This window comes from Dermochelys coriacea, chromosome 25, assembly GCF_009764565.3.
Source record: "Dermochelys coriacea isolate rDerCor1 chromosome 25, rDerCor1.pri.v4, whole genome shotgun sequence".
NCBI classification, from domain to species: domain Eukaryota; kingdom Metazoa; phylum Chordata; order Testudines; family Dermochelyidae; genus Dermochelys; species Dermochelys coriacea.
Window position 1 is genome coordinate 14,687,288 of NC_050092.1, and position 12,505 is coordinate 14,699,792.

At 50.1% G+C, this 12,505-nt stretch overlaps 1 protein-coding gene across 1 annotated transcript; it reads right to left on the reverse strand.

Moving 5' to 3' along the window:
* Positions 1-4,742: 4,742 nt before the first annotated feature.
* UBA52 (ubiquitin A-52 residue ribosomal protein fusion product 1) lies at positions 4,743-9,081 on the reverse strand. The gene is made up of 5 exons (XM_038383885.2): positions 8,926-9,081; positions 8,579-8,700; positions 7,184-7,270; positions 5,856-5,958; positions 4,743-4,950 (listed from the first exon to the last, which is right to left on the reverse strand). Exons 2-5 carry the CDS (start codon positions 8,679-8,681, stop codon positions 4,857-4,859), a joined length of 387 nt encoding a protein of 128 aa, XP_038239813.1. The 5' UTR covers positions 8,682-8,700; positions 8,926-9,081; the 3' UTR covers positions 4,743-4,856.
* Positions 9,082-12,505: the final 3,424 nt, after the last annotated feature.

Genomic DNA, 12,505 nt, shown 5'->3' on the forward strand with positions numbered 1-12,505 from the left:
AGAGCGAGCGGGAGGGAGTGCTCTTAGCAATACACTGTCCGGCTGGAGTTTTTAGCTTGCGGTATCCCACCCAATTAAAGGGGACAGTAAATTCCGGCCTAACGATCCTCCATGCACTGCTACTGCCCACAAGGAGCTTAAACCACACCCAGTGTGCCATTGCCCAAGCTTTACAGGGCATTAGAGGGCACACAACTGGCTATGGCATACTCCTGGGATCACCAGGCTGGAGCAGTGCAGCAGCCTATCTAGGTCAGATTCCTCTCACCACCAGGGCCAGCCCCAGCATCATCAGAGGAAGGGGCAGCAGGCAAAGACGGGATGACCTGATCCCTCCTGACCCCAGTGGTCATAGGTTGGCTTGCGCCCTGTAGCATGTAGCATTTGTTTTCTAATAGTCACTATTCTAGTGCTAATTATTCATATTCTCTACTCACATGGAGATTACTCCTGCAGGAATTCTGCGTTACTGCGTGTGTGCAGAATTCATGGCCCCTGCAGATTTCTTTGCTTCCCCACAGAAAAATGACTTCTGACAGGGAAGCAAAGGTCACACACCCCTTCCCAGCAGTGTAGGCAGGTTGCTTTGGGTGCTCAGAGTAGCCAGTAGAGATGTAAATCACCACCAGGGCAAGGGGGCTGTGGAGTCATGCGTGTGAGAGAGAGAGAGAGAGAGACACTGTCCGTCTCAATGCTCACTCACTACTGTGGCACGCTCGGTCATCCCCAGGGCTTTGGGATGTTTCTGACACGGTAAGTGTGGGGCAGGCGCTGTCCCTCAGGCAGAGCAGAGACAGGTGTAAAAATTTTAAGGCTCCTTTACATTGCCAGAGTGGTGTGAAGGAGCCTTATTGCAAAGGACAGTGTTACCTTATAAATGCTTACGGTGATTTAGTGATTAGAACTGGTCTAAATTTTTGGACTAAAAAAATTTCCAATCAGAATGTGCTCCATGAACTGTTTGCTACTGACCTTTCTGGAGATGGTCAGTAACCACTATAAATTGTGAGTTTGAGTCCCTGGCCACCACTTGCTCTTCGGTTGCAAATGATGTAACACTGAGCATATGGCTGCATATATTTGTTGACTAATCACTAAAAGTAAAGGGTCAATACTAGCTACGTTACTATTAGATAGAGGGGGGTTGGGGATTTCCTCCAATGCCCCCCACTCCCATTCTCCACCCATTTCTATTCAGACATCCCCTTAACTGGGCTGGCATTCCTGAGCCTTCTGCTGGGGGCACAGCTGGGAGGGCAGGGGGCCCTCAGCTGAATTTATGAACCCGGGAAGGAAGAGAAAGGCCAAGGGTTCTCACGCCCGGGGAGTGGCAAGGGGCCCAGCCTGAGAGGAGCTGCTGTAGACGGGTTTCTTTACCCGATAGCGCCTGGCTTGGTTCACCTCAGTCACTTCCACTCTCCTCCCCCTGGCTGCTTTTCACAGCTGGGCTTCCCCATCTCTAGTCCCAGCACCCTCCTCTCTCCGGTGTCTGCCCCCCACCACCTGGTGTCTGAGGCCTCGCCATCCTGAGGGTATGCAGCCCCCAGGACCCCCCTGCGCCGGGCAGAACTCTGCACCCCAGACCCACAAACCAGGGCGTGGGGTGGGAGCTCCCGGCTCGCTCCAGGGCAGTCGCAGCCCCAGGAGCGCGCTAGGCAAAGGCGAGCCCGGGATCCTGTGGCCGGGGGCAGGCTGCGAGCCCAGCCCCGCTCAGGGGCAGAAACCAGCCCGCCCCGGGCTCCGTGCGGACCCTGCTAAGGGGGGATTGGCAGCCTCTGCCCCATGCGGGACCGGGAAGTGTGGCCGCAGCTAGAGCCGAGGCAGATCGGCCCGGGCCAGGCTCGGCTCGGCCCGGCCCCTCCGCGGGGAAAGCGGCTCTGGCCCGGCCAGGCTCGGCTCGGCCCCCCCCCGGGGAAAGCGGCTCTGGCCCGGCCAGGCTCGGCTCGGCCCCCCCCGGGGAAAGCGGCTCTGGCCCGGCCAGGCTCGGCTCGGCCCCCCCCGGGGAAAGCGGCTCTGGCCCGGCCCTGGCACGTGCTGTGCCGGCCCCCCCCGGGGAAAGCCGCGCTCACCATTGCAGGAGGCTCCCCCCGGCCGGGCGCCCCCCCAGCTCCGCACGCAGGGACCGGCGCTGCAGCCGCCGAGACGGGCAGGAGGAAACGGGGAGGCGGCGGCCGCCTGCAGGCCCGGCAGCCTCATGACCCGCCGGGGGGGGCAGCGGCCCTGAGACGCTGGTCCCGCCCCGTCACTATCATCCGGGGCGCCGCGAGCAGGTTTCGGGGGGTCCCCCGGGCAGGGCCCGCGTTAGACTCGCCGGGGCCAGGGCCCTGAGCCCCACCCCTGGGGGGCTGAAGCCTGAGCAATGTTCACTGGGGCCCCTGTGGCATGGGGCCTTGGGCAACTGCACTGCTTGCTGCCCCCCCCCCCCGCCAGCCTGGCCTTGTCTATGCAGTTGCTGACACACCGTGGGGCTGTAGAGTTTTTATAGCAGGGGGAGGCTGCGAACCCCCGAGCTCGATCCTTATTTGTATTGCTGTAGCATCTAGACATGCACAGAGCAGGACCCTGGAGGGCTCGGTGTGGGGGGAACAGAACAAGGCAGGCCTCAGGACAGGACTTACATTTGCAGTTAATTAGCTCGCTAGAGGCTGGGGGCAAGGGGGTCAGTATCATCCCCCTGTTACAGGAGGACTCAGCCAAGGGCCCAGGGAGACACACCCATGGCCGAACCATTTGTTTCTGAGAGCACACTGGCATTCCCAGGCACCTGAGCCAAAGGGCAGCCTCGATGGAGGCTTTCTTAGGCTAAAGCTAGGGTGACCAGATGAAACCAACAAAACAACAAAAAAAACAGCAGGAGCAGCCAAAGCCACCATATTGGGACAAATTGTGTCCAGAGCAGGTGGGATGCAGGACAAAACTAAGAATCGGGACATCTGGTCACCCTAGCTAAAGCTCATGAAAGCTGATGGTGGAGGCCAGTAGAAAGGTCCCAGAGCAGGGGTAATATAGTATTTCCTCACTTGGAAAACGATGTCTGCAACACTCAGCTCCATGACCCTGTTTTCTGACTTAGGAACCAGAATGCTGTTTCCCCGTGGGCTGTACTGCACACTAGCCCTTTCAGCTCCCACTGGCATGGTTAAAATCCTGACTTAGGTGAAAGGTGGCCATGAAGTGGGGGGCTCTCATGCAGTTTCTTTTCTTCTACAAGATTACAGGCCAGGAGTGAGATGCATTGCCAGAGCTAAACATTGAACCTTCCACCCGCATTTCATTCCAGCAAGCGCCCTTCATCTGTGTGTCTAAGTAAAATACCCACATTAGAACAACACAGGCTAATAACCCCCCATTCCTTACAAGGGCAGCCGACTGACTTGAGCTTGACCCTAAAACTCCAGTCTCAGACAGGCACTGGTACATCTGAGCAGGACCTTGTGCTGGATTGGAGCAAACAATTCCCAAAAGAGAGATTGTCAAGGCTTTCAGCTCACTAGCCTGCAAGGCTGGCACCATACACTGATCTCAGTCACTCCGCCATGTAGTTTGCTTTTTCAGTATGGCATGAGGATCTATCCCCTGCAAGGGGCAGTCACTCAGTTTGACAGAACACAAGAGAAGAGGCTAACGCTCCTGCCCCCTTTCCTGTCAGGGGAGTGACTTTGGTAGAAGGAAAGGCATTTCCCCTCTTCCCAACTGACATGGTCCTTTCTGGGTAGAGCTGAGGAACAAGCTGACTTCCCAGCGCTGCCCCTATAGCATTGCAGCTGCAGCCTCACTGCTGTGGGCTTTTATTCCAACCACATGCTGTCTGGTTCACCCTCCCCCAGCCACCAGAACAGGTTTTTGGTACAACCCTGATTGCCACTTTAGGATGGTGTAAACTAGCCACAGAAATCTCCAACCTGCTCCTAACACAGCAGCTATTCCCTTTAAACCAACAAGAAAATAGGTTTCAGAGTAGCAGCCGTGTTAGTCTGTATTCGCAAAAAGAAAAGGAGTACCCGTGGCACCTTAGAGACTAACAAATTTATTAGAGCATAAGCTTTCGTGAGCTACAGCTCACTTCATCGGATGCATTTTGTCACCATGAAAGGTTTTCCTCCTTTTCCCCCCCCTGCTGCTGGTGATGGCTTATCTTAAGTGATCACTCTCCTTACAGTGTGTATGATAAACCCATTGTTTCATGTTCTCCGTGTGTGTGTGTGTATGTATGTGTGTGTATAAATCTCTCCTCTGCTTTTTCCACCAAATGCATCCGATGAAGTGAGCTGTAGCTCACGAAAGCTTATGCTCTAATAAATGTGTTAGTCTCTAAGGTGCCACAAGTCCTCCTTTTCTTTTTAAGAAAATAGAAATCACCTTGAATCTGAGAGATGCTTTTAGCAAAGGATAGTCCATGTGTTAGCATGGACTTAGCTATTGAATTCTGTTCCTACAGTACAGGAATGTTTGCTAGGTAGGCACTGCACTGTGAATTCCTTAATCCATCTGCCCTGTATGTTCTGAGGAACAGTAACTCTCCAGTACTGCAGGAAGCCAAGAATGGATCAGGCAAGTTTAAGGATGGCAGAGAAGTGTCTAAATCAAGCCCTGCAGTTCATGTTGAAACACATTAGTAACAGACATGCAGAAAACACATTTTACAGGATATGCACATGATCTTCTCTGCATTGGTCTGAATAGCATTGAAGAATGTGAAAACTGTGCAGGTGAGGGCAGAGGGTAAATGACAAACACGGGGCTGAGCACTGGAAGTAGCTTTATTCACCCAGGACCAAGCTACATTGCAGCAGACTGACTACCCGACTTGAATTCAACAGCACATAGCCACACTGGCCAAAGACAGGTAGCTCCCTCTACTTGACCTTCTTCTTGGGACGCAGATTGTTGGTGTGGCCACACTTCTTCTTACGGCAGTTAACAGCACGAGGGTGCAGGCGGGCGTAGCACCTGAAATGGGCAGAAGAACAGTTGTCAACTCTTCTGGGGGTTGGGAACTCCCAGGAGGCTCTGCCTCACATGGCAAGATCCCATTCAACCCCCCTGTGAATACTATGAGCATATTTACTTGAGGCAGCAAGCAGAGGGGAAGAACATGCAGCTGAAGAGAATGAGGGAAGTTATCTAGGATGGACCAATGTCAATTTATTCTGGCCTCCCGCGTTTATGATGCAAAGGGATTTTATGAACAGCTGTCAGTTCAGTAGAGAATGTGACACCCACCAATCCTTGATGGAAATAATGGCATCTCCTCTGTCCCATGCAGAATGGGCAAGGTGACCCATCACAGGCCCTTCCCAACCCCAGTGACTCTGAAGATGACCTATCCAGAACAGTAGCCTCTCTAAGAGGTTGAGAGATTGATACAGCATTAGCTGGAGGTAAAAGGTGTTAAAGCTGCCAGGATGCTGCTGTAGTTGCCCAAAGCAGTTAGCTACTCCACCCAGCTCCTCAGGCCAACACTGAGCAATCTATTCTATGACAGGTTTCAGAGTAGCAGCCGTGTTAGTCTGTATCCGCAAAAAGAAAAGGAGGACTTGTGGCACCTCAGAGACTAAAATTTATTTGAGCATAAGCTTTCGTAAGCTTCGGATGAAGTGAGCTGTAGCTCACAAAGCTTATGCTCAAATAAATTTGTTAGTCTCTAAGGTGCCACAAGTCCTCCTTTTCTTTATTCTATGACCGATTCCATTATCAACTGCCTCCTAGCACACTGATCACCTAATGACACCCATTAAACATCAGAGCACAAATACATAAGGATGCTGCTCAAAGCTGTTCACCCTCAGAGTGCAGCAGCTACACTCCCCTCCAGAGGCTAAAACGCTGAGTCTATTGCGTAAGGAGACACGTACTTGCGGCAGATCATTTTGTCGCAGTTGTACTTCTGTGCGAGCTGGCGAAGAGAAGGCTCAATGATGCCTCCACGCAAACGCAGCACCAAGTGCAGAGTGGATTCTGAAAGGAGGAACACACCAAGTTAGCAGCATTTCAGAGCTAGCACTGAGGCAGGAACTCCCCTTGTTTGCAGAGGAATGAGCATAATGGGACTCCAGGTCCCAAGTGCTACTGCCACAGAAAGTAGTGACTATTTCAGTTCTGGTGGTTTCAGTCTCAACCCCAAATTAACTCAATTCCCACTGCAGAACCAGACTGCCAGGGGAGGGTGGGAAGAGCTATGACAGTTTCCAAAAGGCAAATGGGACAAACACTCCAGTTCTTTAGACGCCTGGGCCTCTCATTGTTCTTAAGACACCATATGGGTGTCTCAGCCTAAACCCCACAAATCCAGATTTTCAAAGCCATTTCTAAGAGTCCATATGCTAGAGACACAGAAGAGAGCAACGTCTTACATGAAACCTCCAATGCTTAGATTTTAAAGCCAGAAGGGCCCACTGTGATCTAGAGGGTCTTCCTACATATCACAGGCCAGACAGTTTCACCAGGTAGTTCCTGCATCAAGACCACAACTTCCAGTTGAGATGAAACACATTAAACCAAGATTTGGAAGGCTCTTTACAAAGACTTGCACATGGTGCAGAATCCACATCATGAGATTTGCTCCAATGGTTAATTACACTCCACTAAAAAATGTCCACCTCATTGCTGGTCTGAATTTGTCTAGCCTCATTGGATCTTGTTATGCCTTTGTCTAGAGCCCACTATCTAAATTTGTCCCCACGTGGGTACTTCTACCACCCTGAAATAATCTAACCTTTGTAAATTAAATAGACTGAGGTTGTTTAGTCTTATTTTAAGGCACGTTTTCCAAGACAGTGCCTTATTCTTGTAGCTCTTTTCTGAAGCGTTTCCAGTCTGTTGTTCACACCAGAGCTGGACACAGTATCCCAATAACCATCTTACTAAGACTTGATAGCGATCACACCGCTCCTCCCTACTTCTAGTCATTATTCCCCTACTTACGCAGTCAAGAAATACATTAGCTCTTAGCTTCCTCATTGTGCCACAAGCTCATATTCTATAAATTATCCATCATGACCCTAAAATCCTTTTCTGATATGTGAATTCAATTCACTATTCCCCAGGGCTTGTAGAAGACATCGAGTGATAGCTTCTGCAAGCAGAAAGAGCAGAATTTCCTCTAGTAGTTCTTTAAGCTACTGTTTAGCAACCATTTTTGAGCCCAGGTCTTATACAGTGGTAATATGTTGGCAAACGATACCTTTCTGGATGTTGTAGTCTGAGAGAGTACGCCCATCCTCCAGCTGCTTCCCAGCAAAGATCAGACGCTGTTGGTCAGGAGGGATACCTACAAAAGACATCCATGTGTGGAATACTGAATTGCCTTTGACATCACATTGAGATTATTTGAAGAGCAAACCACAACCCATGGGGCACTATACCTCAGGGAGGCAGCAGACCTGATGGGAGTGATCTGCTGTAACACAAATGCAGATTCGGGTCCATCAAAATAATTAAGAAATTTGGGTCATTTTGGCAAATTGCTTTGGTTGAAAACAATTCAGAAGCGCTGAAATGCCACTTCCTAAATGAAGAGGTGAAACATTTCAGTTTTGGAATTTCCTCAAAATGTAAGCAAAACATTGTAGTTGACACAAAACAATGTTTATTTTTTACACCAGAAGTTTCAAAACATGTTGTGGGTCAAACTAAAATGATTTTTTTTTAAATTTGCATCCAAAACAAATAGAGCAGGGGTTCTCAAACTGGGGATCGGGACCTTCCAGGGGATCACAAGATTATTATCTGGGGGGTCACGAGCTGTCAGCCTGCACCCCAAACACTGCTTTGCAGCCAGCATTTATAATAGTGTTAAATATATTAAAAAGTGTTTTTAATTTATAAGGGGGGGGGTCGCACTCAGAGGCTTGCTACGTGAAAGGGGTCACCAGTACAAAAGTTTGAGAACCACTGAAAGAGAGCGACAAGATGGATGATGCAGTATCTTTTACTGGACCAACAGAAGTTGCCTCACCTATCTTGCCTCTCTAATGTCCTGGGACCAACATGGCTACAACTACGCTCTGAACCACATGTGCACTTAGTTGCACGGCCCTATGTGAAGCAATGCTGCGCAGGTGTTTAACTGCTACCATGCCTTAGCAGCTGCATTTCTTTGGTAGGTAAACATCATTCATCAGATACACCAGCCATCCATTTCTCAGGAGCGTGGAGCCCAAGACCTCAGAGAGAAGGTACTTCGGGGACCATTCTTCATAAAGCTGTGAAAATATCACAGGCCACAATTTTGTCGCAGAAACTGCAATTTCCAACACTCGCTATAACGTTTTCACAACGCCCCTCACGGAAATGTGGCCGGCTGTCCCCTCATCTGTGACCTGGGGCACGCAGGGGAGCAGAGGTGGAGCAAGAGGACTGGATCAAGGCAGAAGAGACCCAGCCCCGCCAGTCTGTGAGCAGGGGCCAGACCCCGTACTAGAGACGCAGGGGGGGTCCCCAGATCCTGTTGGGGGATAAAGCTGCCAACGTGAGCTTAGGACCCCCGCCCCCAAAAGGCAGCGTAGGGGGCGGAGAAGTGACTGCCCCGGCTTTAACAACGAGCCCCAGCCCCGTCCAGCCCCGTCCGGCCCCTTACCCTCCTTGTCCTGGATCTTGGCCTTGACGTTCTCGATGGTGTCGCTGGGCTCCACCTCCAAGGTGATGGTTTTGCCCGTCAGGGTTTTCACGAAGATCTGCATCGTGGCGCGCGCGTGTCCCCTGCACGAGCCAACCCCCGGTCAGCGCCGGCCCCGCGTGGCGAGCCAGGCAACGGCCCCGCCCCGCCCCCCACTGAGCGGTCACCCAGCGGGGGGGGGGGCAGCCCCGAGCCCCCCCCCCCGGCCCGGCAGAGTCTGGGCCCCCGCCCCCCCCTCAATCCGGCCGCCCCCACCCCGGTCCCCCCAACGCCCCGCCCGGCCCGGCCCGGCCCCGCCCGGCACTCACCCAGCCGCCTCGCCAGAGAGAGAGAGAGAAGGGGCCTCACCGGAACCGGAAACAGCCCAGCGCACGCGGGCGTCACGTCAGACGGCCCACGCGCCGCGCACGCAGGATTATAATGGAGCCCCGCCCACCTGGCGCCGCGCGTCACAACCAAGGCCCCGCCCCCCCGTTCAACTCCGCCCCCGTCAGCTCCCGGCTGGAGAGGCCCTCAGGGGGCGGAGTCGGCGGCGGCTGGTCCCCGCATGGGGCTGTGGGCGGGGTCCTGCCCCCCCCCCCGGCAGGGGGAGTTTGTTTGTAGGGGTCAGGCACACCTAGGTGTGCAAGCGCCACTCACGCCTACGTGGACACTTGCACACACACACACACACATGTATGTGGACACATGCACACCCTGTGTGTTGGCCCATGCACACACACACATATGTGGACACATGCACACCCTGTTTGCCCACACACACACCCCCCCCTATGTGGACACATGCACACCCTGTGCATTCGCCCACACACACACACACACGTATGTGGACACATGCACACCCTGTGTGTTCACCGATGCACGCACCCACGCACAGGGCCTGACGAAATGCATCCCAGAATACTCCAGGAGCTGACTGAGGGGATATCTGAGCCATTAACGATTATCTTTGATAAGTCATGGAAGACAGGAGAGATTCCAGAAGACTGGAAAGGGGCAAATCTAGTGCCCATCTCTAAAAAGGGAAATAAGGACAACCCAGGGAATTTCTGACCAGTCCACTCAACTTCTGTGCCCAGAAAAATAATGGAGCAAAAACTTAAGCAATCAATTTGCAAACATCTAGACGATAAGGTGATCAGTAACAGTCAGCATGGATTTGTCAAAAACAAATCATGTCAAACCAACCTGATAGCTTTTTTTGACAGGGTAACAAGTCTTGTGGAGGGGCGGGGAAGCGGTAGACGTGGTATATCTTGACTTTAGTAAAGCTTTTAGTACTGTTTCGCATGACCTTCTCATAAACAAACTAGGGAAATGCAACCTAGATGGAGCTAGATGGGTGCAAAACTGGTTGGAAAACATTCCCAGAGAATAATTATCAGTGAATCACAGTCATGCTGGAAGGGCATAACAAGGGGAGTCCCGCAGGGATCAGTTCTGGGTCCAGTTCTATTCAATATCATAGACTCATAGATATTAAGGTCAGAAGGGACCATTATGATCATCTAGTCTGATCTCCTGCACAATGCAGGCCACCGAATCTCACCCACCCACTCCTGCAATAAACATCTCACCTATGTCTGAGCTATTGAAGTCCTCAAATCATGGTTTAAAGACTTCAAGGTGCAGAGAATCCGCAAGCAAGTGACCCGTGCCGCATGCTGCAGAGGAAGGCAAGGGTCGCTGAGGTGGGTTTCCCCCAGACAGTGTAAACAGTCAGCGTGCAGATCACTTACGGGCATAGGCAGTTTATAAGAATTGCACGACTTAAAGTCTGGGTCAATGATTTAGATAATGGCATACAGAGTACACTATTGTGAACAATACCAAGATGGGAGAGATTGCAAGTGCTTTGGAGGATCAGATCAATTTGAATTATAATCCTAAAAAACTGGAGAAAGGGTCTGAAGTAAATAGGATGAAATTCAATAAGGACAAATGCAAAATATTCCACTTAGGAAGGAATAAGCAACTACACACACACAAAATGAGAAACGTTTCAGAGTAGCAGCCGTGTTAGTCTGTATTCGCAAAAAGAAAAGGAGTACTTGTGGCACCTTAGAGACTAACAAATTTATTAGAGCATAAGCTTTCGTGAGCTACAGCTCACTTCATCGGATGCATCCGATGAAGTGAGCTGTAGCTCACGAAAGCTTATGCTCTAATAAAAATGAGAAACGACTGCCTAGGAAGGAGTACTGCAGAAAGGGATCTGGGGGGTCATACTGGACCACAAGCTAAATATAAGCCAGCAGTGTAACACTGTTGCCAAAAAGCGAACAGCATTCTGGGATGTATTAGTAGGAGTATTGTAAGCAAGACACAAGAAGTAATTCTTTCACTCTACTCCGTGCTGATTAGGTCTCAGCTGGAATATTGAATCCAATTCTGGGTGCCACATTTCAGGAAGGATGTAGACAAATTGGAGCACGTCCAGAGAAGAGCAACAAAAATGATTAAAAGTCTAGAAAACATGACCTATGAGGGAAGATTGAAAAAATTGGGTTTGTTTAGTATGGAAAAAAGAAGACAGAGAGGACATAACAGTTTTCAAGTATGTAAAAGGTTGTTACAAGGAGGAGGAAGAAAAATTGTTTTTCTTAACCCCTGCAATGGGCTTAAATTGCAGCAAGGGAGGTTTAGGCTGGACATTAGGAAAAACTGTGTGTCATAGTGGTTAAGCACTGGAATAAATTGCCTAGGGAGGTTGTAGAGCCTCCATCATTGGAGATTTTTAAGAGCAGGATAGACAAAACATTTGTCAGGGATGGTCTAGGAGGTAATACTTAGTCCTGCCATGAGTGCAGGGGGCTGGAGGTCCTCTTCAAGTTCTATGAGGATACACGTGTGCCCTGTGCATTCACCCATGCACATACATGTATGGGGACACATGTGCCCAGTGCATTCACCCATGTACATACACATATGCATACATGCTCACATACTATACACACTCACACGGACAGTTCAAAACGCTTTATCAGCATTGTGTACTGTAGAGATGCTGCCAAAAAAATGTAAGATGCTCTCTCTCAGAGGTAGATATAATATCTACAGGGCTCTGCATTGTGTTTGGAGGTTAACACCAGCTGTGCATGAAACATTAAATCTCCCCACCCAACACACCAAGCATTTGTCCAGGGCAGAGTTCACAGCGTGTTGGGGTTTTATCCCATACCCATTTGTCATTGTTGCTCATTCCCGAAGGAGTGGCAGTAGGTCTGCACGGCTTCTTTCTCCCAGCATTAAACAACTTTCCTTTCTCATTTAAGGGAAAGCCTTTAATCAGTTCTGCTAACTTCTGGAAGTAACTTTCTCAGTATACATTGTTCACAAGCTGTGTGCAGGCCCCAGCTTTATAGGAATTAATGCTTTATAAATGTATGTAGCACCAACATTAAAAATAAAAAGCTTTAAAGTGCTATCCCAATTCCTTTGGTGAAATGTCAGTTTCCACCAACTTTTCTGTATTTGGGTATAAAATCCAGGGATGAGGTTGCAATCCTTGTGCAGAATCCTCATTTGCCTAAGCAATTTATACCGCTATGCAACAGCTAATTTAGTGGTGCTACTGGCCTCTGCTATTAAAATATTTTGAATTGGGAGTAAAGGCAGATCCATAAAGCACGGACCTGCTTCCCTCAGTTGCTCTCAGAATCTAGCCTTTGCTTTGTGCAGGAAAGCTCACCAATTCTGTTTCTATTTTCATTTAATTCACACTCTTAATCATGGTATAGTGATCACATCTCTATAATTAAGACCATTCCTATGTCCCTTATGTGATAGCCACTGCAGCTATCGGAGAAACCAAACTTCACCTCTAATGACCGGAAGTTACAGCGTATATGCACAAATTCCACCTAATAAAGAAGGAACATGAAGTGG

Coding starts and splice junctions, on each gene's coding strand:
- UBA52 (XM_038383885.2), bottom strand. CDS start 8,681: ATGCAGATCTTCGTGAAAACCCTGACGGGCAAAACCATCACCTTGGAG. Junction 7,271..8,578: donor CAAGATCCAGGACAAGGAGG/GTAAGGGGCCGG, acceptor TGTCTTTTGTAG/GTATCCCTCCTGACCAACAG. Junction 4,951..5,855: donor GACAAAATGATCTGCCGCAA/GTACGTGTCTCC, acceptor TGCCCATTTCAG/GTGCTACGCCCGCCTGCACC.